An 8,410-nucleotide genomic window follows, 5' to 3' on the forward strand; every position below is an offset into this window, starting at 1 on the left:
CACGCAAGTTATCAGTTTATGTGTTAAAGAAGTCTTTCTATTTATGATAGTTTTGGCCCTTATATGGGTAAAGTTAGGTCCTTATTGTATGGACAATTTTTGGCGGCGCCTTTGTGGCTTGTGTTGGTAATTGTAATTACATATGTTAGGTCTCGATGGCTAGTAGGATTGTCATGTATAGAATGCCTTGCTTTAGATATGACCAATTATGTTTCATGTTGTGCTTTGTCACGTCAGTTGTTAGTAATTTTATTTTATTAATTGTCAGTTAGTTAAGTTAGAACTTACTCAACATGTAGCTGACTTTTGTATGCATATCATGTTAACAGGTTAAGTTTGAATGAATAAGAAACATCGGAGCACCTTGGGTTATCCGGGCACCTGGTGACATCCAATGTGTTAGTTTTGGTTTTCTGTTTATAAGATACTTGTTTGTAATTAAAGACAAGTTGTATATGTTTCATATTCGCTGCCTTATTGATAAATCAAAGTTTATGAACTATATGTGCATGTGTAAGCTCAACAAACAAGATCCCTGGGGTAAGGGTGTTTCAATCGAGCTAAATTACATTAGTGAGTTTAGTATTTTAAGTAATATCAACTATTCTAATTCTAATTGGGTTTTACAAATCTCATCATAGTTGTAAACAGATGTAATTGATCAAATCATGAGATAAGATCTAGGATAACTTTTCTACTGTGTTAAACTTGATGAACATGACATGGCACATTGAACATGAGATGACAATTACACATTTAACATAACTAATGAATTCGAACACAACAAAATAAACAACTCATGTTACCTTTTCAAACACCAAAACAATCATACTTCATTAAGTGAGTCATATGCCACATCATGTACGCTTAACACTATTGAAGATAACCAAATTAATAGCACTAATAATACGACAAATTTGACGTGATTATATACAAACAACCTAATATCGCGAACATTTATCACAACTTGACTACTTAAATCGTATCAACTAATCAAATTTTATTCATAGTTATTTATTTCTCTTTGTTGAGATTTAGAAATAGTAACCAATTCAATAAATCTACAAAGGTTCTGAAATAAAATAAGTTATGTATCTTATTATTAGTAACAGATTTCTTATATGACATGATTCACCAGATATGATTATAATTGATATACATTTGTATAGATAAATGTGTAGCGCCAAATCTATTAAACTATCAAAAGGAGTTTATTTCCAAAGTGATGTAGGTACTAAATTTATTTAGCAAAAATGTGTAGTTCAATAATATTTATTAAAAAGGTGGTGTTTTCATTAAATTCAAGAAAGATTTTGACTTTTTTACTTTCTCACTTCTAATCTTATTTATTGAAGAAGTTTAAATCATATAAATAAAATATTGATTTAACCATTTTATTAAACTTAAAAGTTAAAAAAAAATAATAACAATACTTATATGTAAAACATTTCATGAGACTAGTGAAAGAAAATATAATATAAAATATTACTTACTCCGTCCTATTAAAAGTGTTCATATTTTTTGTTTATTTGTCACATTTAAAATGTCAATTTTCAAAATCTATTAGCTAATTTTAAGTTTACTTATAAACAAACACAACTAACATTAATAAACAATATTGATGGACCTAAATTTCAGGGACGTTATTTTCATTTGGTAAACAAAAAAAAGGAATAATTCAATCTATCTTAAACTTTGTGTTTTTTAAACCATTACATTTAAAAAAAGATAAAGAAATTATTATTTTTTTTTGTAAAGCCTATTAAAGCTAAGAGATTTGTATTTGACTTTATTTCTAATTTTTTCTAAACTTAATATAATAGGCGTTCTTAGCTTTAATAAGCGTATACATGTTTGCGAATAACGATCGAATGATCAAACACTTTCGGTCGTTAAAAAATGAGTATATTTTAGTTTATTTATGTTTGTTCTTTAACAAAATAAACTAATAACTCAGGAATGCTACAGAACATGGATGAACGGATGTGATATGTGTTCATATTCGTTCGTTAAATTATATGAAAAAAAATTGTTCAGGTTCATTCGCTTAATAAATAAACAAACATAAACAAATTTCCTCCGTGTTGTTCACTGAACATTCAATTCGTATGTATATAAGTCTACCTTTAACTTAATAAGAAACGTTCCTAATTTTTTTTATGTGTGTGATAAACGATAATAAAATTAGACCATATTTTGTTATAAAACCTAAACATCTGCAAATCGTTTCAAAATTAATAATAATAATAATAATAATAATAATAATAATGTGGTAAAAATATTGTACTTTTATATTCTTACTCTGAAACTTAAATTATATTTGAAAATGCAGATCATTCGATGTTTGTTATGACCATGTTAATACTTCATATTTTTTTTTCATTTACTGACCTGCATCTTTTTTTGTGAACAAAACGATTTTAAGAAAAATATTTCTTAAATTTACTAAATTGGTTAAATTAATGATTTATTTAATAAACTTTAGTTTCTACATTAAGATTAAAAGTGAGAAAGTAAAAAAGTCAATTTTTCTTGAATTTAATAATAACAACACCATTTTATCATTTTTTTTAACGAACAACAAATAGAATTGACTAGGTATTCCGTACGAGATGACTAAAGGGCAAAAGGTTACCGCCAGCTAGCCAACCTAGTCATACGGAGTTATTAAGTGTCTCCAAGTTATCTACAGTTCCGGAGAAACCTCACTCGCCCGAAGACCCACCGGTAGTATAATCCGGACGCCCTCATGCTTTTTTCCACCAAACCACTAACACCATTTTAATAAATAGTTTTAAACTACACCTTTTTGATAAACAAGTTTTGCAACTACACCGATTTAATAAACAAACAAACAAACAACCTGTCTAAACATGTTTGCAGTGGCGTAGTCAGGAATTTTTTCCTACGTGTTCGGAGAATTTTGATGGGCGGACGGCCGATTGTGTATCACATAAGTTTGGGTTTTCTACGGATTCGGTGTCGAAATTCTACGGGTGCAATGTCAAAATACAGGAATATATAACACTAAAAACGAAATTTGTATGGGTTCGGCCTTAAAAACTGTCTACGCCCATGCATGTAGGGATGACAATGAAACCCGAACCCGATGGGAAAACCCGAAACCCGACTTAAATGGGACAGGTAATACCCGAACCATTAGGGTTTGGGACGGGTTTGGGATTAGTTTTGAAATTTTTCGCGGATTTGGGGCGGGTTTGGGATTTCTAATATACCCGATTACCCGATAACATAAACCCATTTACCCAATTGTATACCCGATGTACCCGCTATAGCTTATTATATTATATATATACTATATTCCAAATATATAATTTGTTAAAACTTGTTTATGTCAATTATTTATGATATTTTATCTTTATGGTAATCATCTTTGTAATCGATTACTTATATTTTGTCAAAACCCGGTTATAGAGGTAGGGTACCAAAAGGACCCAAATACCCGTATTAAATACCCGCGGGTCAATCAGAAGCTCCTCATAAGGCACCCGCGGGACATATAAACCATCCGCATAGTCATCTGAGGAAGAAACACCCTCATAGCACATGCGGAAGCATCACAGCACCCTCGAAAGTCATCCGCAAGAAGGAATATCCTTCCGCGTAAATAACTACGAGGTAATGCTCCGGGACAGTTGTTAGCAACCAATTACCTTCTAGAAGAATCGCCAAGATGCTTTCTTGGGCAATACGTGATCTACTGGCCAATTAGCTAATGACACGTGACAAGGTCGTTATAACCGTGCACATGGCCAATATTACCCCGTTAACCAATAATAGAGCGACACGTGTCCAGGTTGATATACATGCACATGCAACGTATAAGCTAAACCTATCACATAAGGACACGCGTCCAGACTGTTATGCAGGCATCTTCTAAAAGGACAGCTGGCCCATTCACTTCCCCACATCCTTCGGCTATAAATACCCTCTCAATCATCATGAGGTATCCATTCACCATCACTGTACTCTCTCAATTTACTTAAGTACTTTATCTCTTCGTAAGAACGGTACTTATTCTCACGCCGGAGGGTGGTTACGGGAAGACCCCCCCCCCCTCTTGTCCTTCCCGTAACGAGCTCACGGTGTTCTGTTTTGCAGGATTCACGTCACTGGACTTTAGGAATTGTATTCATATCGTGTTAGCAGTAACCGTATCCTACCTTGTGGACTCATTGGATCTAGGACCCATTAGTGGGGAGTAGATACGTGTTTCTTCATTGGCGCCATCCGTGCTTTTGTTAGAACAGCTAAAAATTTTTCCGTTCTCTTCACGATATGAGTCAGTTACCTAAACGGCCGACGGAGAATCAAGCACAACCTTGAAACACGTGAAGGAGCGACGTGTGTGTTTGCTCTAATTTCGACCCCTACCGCAAGAACCGACACCGTCAACCCAGGAATCCTTTCCTTGGGTGGTTCGACGGCTCGGGGGTTGTTTGCTCAACAAGAAGGTGTCACTTAGATAGACACCGGAAATATTGTCACACAAGCTACTGACTTGGGGTACGTCACACAAGTACAGTTTGCCACCGGAGCGGAACATGAGCGACATCCGAAGGTTGCGTCCTCGTCCCCGCATAGATATGCGGGTACAATCCTATGAGGACGAACTGGATGGGTACGACTCATCTTATCGTCCGGATGGTAGTTTTTATAGTGGGGATAGCCGCCTTCCTTCATACGGAGGAACTAGCTATCGGCGCCCAGTTGTCCGCCATGCGGAGTATCATAGCAATTCTGGATATGATTTTTCCAAACCATATCGCCCAGAGTCTTTCGCAGAAAAATCAAAATTCATTTCGAGTATCGCGACAGCTCCATTCCCGATTAATGCAAAGATTCCAACATACGTTGGAACATATAATGGAATGACTGACCCCAGTGACCATCTGTTAAGGTTCGAAGCAGTAGGTGGAGTCAGTGGTTGGACTCTCCCGTATTGGTGTCCTGTGTTCGCACTAACATTCACCGGGGCGGCGCGGGAGTGGTTTGAGAAATTACCATGCGGAAAGATTACAAGTTGGAAAGACTTTGTAGCAAAATTCTCTCAGCATTTTAGTCAGCAAAAGAAACATACTCGTGACCCTTCGGAAATACTAGATGTTACAAGGCGAAATAATGAGTCTATTGAGGATTACATTACTCGTTTTACTAACGAGAGCCTTAACATCGGAGGGGTAAGCGAAGATATGCTGCGCGGAGCATTTTGTAAGAACGTCCACAGTGATGCCTTGATCCGTACTCTAACGGGAAGGGACGGAATGCCTGAGTCATGGGATGAAATCATGAAGGCATCAAAGTTGTTTACAAGAACTGAAAAAACTCTAAGTTCCAGCAGTCAAAAGCCGTCCCCATGGTTCGAGTTTCAAACTCCGAGACCAAATAGACAAGCTAAGGGACCTATATGGTCAAGACATCAGCCAAGTACAGAAAGACCTAAACCTTTTGATGCAAGATCTTTGATCGGCAACAAAGGTAAACGTAATTTTTCAGCTCGTTCCACCAACAGTTGGACTCAGTTATCAAAGACTCCCTCAGAAATTCTCACTACTAAGAATCTGACTTTCCGGAAACCACAACCAATACCACGGAAATCATTCCTCGATACCAAAAAACATTGCTCATATCATAATGATGTTGGACACAACACGAATGAGTGTGTGGCTCTCAGAAATGAAATTGAAGCAGCTGTTAAAAATGGTAAACTCGAACATTTGGTCAAAGGCGTACGAGGAGGGACTGGCAAACCTCCCGCAAAGGATAGCCAAGGCCCGGCCAAAAGGAAAATCAAAGATCTGAATGTCCACATGATTCAAGGGGGACATTCAGGTAAGGGAAAATGGAGAGAATATTCGGACAAAGAATGGAAAAACGAGCCTGTTATCTTTCCTCGGATCAAAGGGGGCCCGTGTAACAAAAACCCGCTGATAATTACTGTCGAATTTGGCCATTATCGATCACAATATGTGTTCTTTGACACAGGCAATACGTCCGATATTATGTACGAACAATGTTTCGAACAACTGGATGAGGAAGACAAAGAAAGATTACAACCAATTCATGCTCATGTTTCTGGTTTCGGGGGAGAGATAATGCACCCGCGGGGTGTCATCACTTTCCCGGTCACACTAAGTGATGGAGTACATTCAAGAACAGAGGAACTTGAATTTTTGGTCTTACCAGCAACTTCTAAACATGACGTTATCTTGGGACGATAAGCAATTGGAGATTTCAATGCCCACCCGTCCACAGCACATGGTGCAGTAGGAGTTCCAACTCGCACTGGTGTGGCGATAATTCATGTAAATCGACATTGTTTTACAACTGAAAGTTCAAGACCAAGCAAGGTTCCAAGACAGGCTCAGAGGACTGAGCCCGAGAAATGGGTTTTGAATAAGAAGTTTCCAGACCAGACAATTACAATAGGACCCGCTATCTCGGAGATAGTGAGAACCTTTTTAAAGAAATTATTGACCAAGAACATTGACGTTTTTGCTTGGCAACCCGCGGATATGACCGGTGTTCCACGGAGCATTTCGGAACACAAGTTAGGGGTGAATCCGTTAATCACCCCAATTGTACAAAAAAAACAAAAGATGGGTCCAGAACAAACGAAGGCTATGAATGAGAAAGTATAAGACCTTCTTCATGCTGGGATCATACGAGAAATCAAGTACCAAACATGGGTGTCTAACCCAGTGATTGTCCCAAAAAGCAACGGAACATGGAGGATGTGCATAAATTATAAAGACTTAAACAAGGCATGTCCGAAAGATTGTTACCCGCTCCGGAGATCGACTTAAAAGTAGACGCGGTGGCCCCATTTAAATTCAAGTGCTTCCTCGATGCCTATAAAGGGTATCACCAAATTCATATGAAAACTGGCGACGAGGACAAGACAGCGTTCCGAACTGACCAAGGAACATTCTGTTATAGAATGATGCTTTTCGGATTTAAGAACGCGGGGGCCACATATCAACGACTGATGGATCAGGCTTTCAAAAGTTAAATAAGTCGGAATCTCGAAGTTTATATGGACGACTTGATAATCAAAAGCATTTAAGAAGATCAGATGTTAAGAGATATTGAAGAGACCTTTGAAACACTACGAAGCATCAATATGAAGTTGAATCCGGCTAAGTGTTCATTTGGCATGGAAGAGGGTAAATTCCTTGGAGTCATAGTAACAGGCGCGGGCATTAAAGCCAACCCGGATAAGGTCCAGGCTATAGCCCACATGCCTTCACCTTCTTCCCTCAAGGAGGTTCAGACACTTAATGGGAGACTTGTGGCGCTGAACCGATTCTTAGCAAACCACGCAGCCAAGTCTCATCCATTCGTGTCAACACTTAGAAATTGCCTTAAAAAGGCACATTTCAAGTGGACCGCGGAAGCTGAAAAAGCATTCATAGAAGTTAAGAAATGCTTAATGGAGCTTCTTACTTTAACAGCACCATATGCGGGTGAACCTCTGACACTATATTTATCTGCCTTAGACATTGCCATAGGAGCCGTTCTGCTGACCGATAGAAAAAATGTTCAAACTCCAATCTATTACATCAGTAGAACGTTATTGGACCCGGAAACAAGATATTCGAGGTTAGAAAAGTTGGTTTTGGCATTGGTCTATGCCGTCAGACGACTCCGCAGATATTTCCAGGGCCATCCTATTTATGTGTTAAGCGGGTACAAACTCAAGAACGTGTTGAGTAAACCCGAGTTGTCCGGACGACTGGCAAAGTGGGATATCGAATTGGGTGAACACTTGATTGAATATAAGCCTAGACCAACGATCAAGGGGCAGGTACTCGCGGACTTTGTCACGGAAGTTCCGTAGTATAAAGAGCAAGAATGCTTAATCGAACAACAGCCCCAAGCACCACCGGAACAAGGGCAAGTTTGGTCATTGTTCATGGACGGAGCTTCCAGCAGTGAAGGGTCAGGTGCGGGTTTAAGGCTAGTCAACCCTGAGGGGCATGAATTTACGTACGCCATCAAGTTGGACTTCAAAAGTACCAACAATGAGGCGGAATACGAAGCCTTCCTAGCAGGACTACGGATAGCGAAAAAGCTGGGGGTGAAACATTTGGAGGCTCGGGTAGATTCTATGCTAATTGCGGGACAAATAAACGGAACATACGAAGCCAAAAACGATGTCATGGCTTCTTATTTGTCACAAGAAAGGGTCTTGATTCGCCAATTTTCCTCCTTCAATATTGTTCACATTAAGAGGAGCGAGAACAAATCGGAGGACGCTCTTAGCAAACTAGCTTCAACAAATTTTGAGCATTTCGCCAAAGATATTCGTGTAGAAGTTCTAGACCATCCATCTGTTCTAGAGAATCAAGTCCTGGTAATTCAAACGGGCGTTGAATCTTGGATGTGA

At 38.4% G+C, this 8,410-nt stretch overlaps 2 protein-coding genes across 2 annotated transcripts; both read left to right on the forward strand.

Moving 5' to 3' along the window:
- The first annotated feature begins 4,607 nt into the window (after window positions 1-4,607).
- LOC143586404 (uncharacterized) lies at window positions 4,608-6,242 on the forward strand. Its single transcript, XM_077067963.1, has one exon. The coding sequence runs from the start codon at window positions 4,608-4,610 to the stop codon at window positions 6,240-6,242; it is 1,635 nt and encodes a 544-aa protein (XP_076924078.1).
- Window positions 6,243-7,936: 1,694 nt separating this feature from the next.
- Window positions 7,937-8,410, forward strand: LOC143586405 (uncharacterized). Its single transcript, XM_077067964.1, has one exon. It carries the CDS (start codon window positions 7,937-7,939, stop codon window positions 8,408-8,410), a length of 474 nt encoding a protein of 157 aa, XP_076924079.1.

The sequence above is a fragment of the Bidens hawaiensis genome, unplaced genomic scaffold (genome assembly GCF_021521415.1).
Source record: "Bidens hawaiensis isolate Kalapana, Puna unplaced genomic scaffold, B.hawaiensis_p1.1 tig00034646_1, whole genome shotgun sequence".
Classification (NCBI taxonomy): domain Eukaryota; kingdom Viridiplantae; phylum Streptophyta; class Magnoliopsida; order Asterales; family Asteraceae; genus Bidens; species Bidens hawaiensis.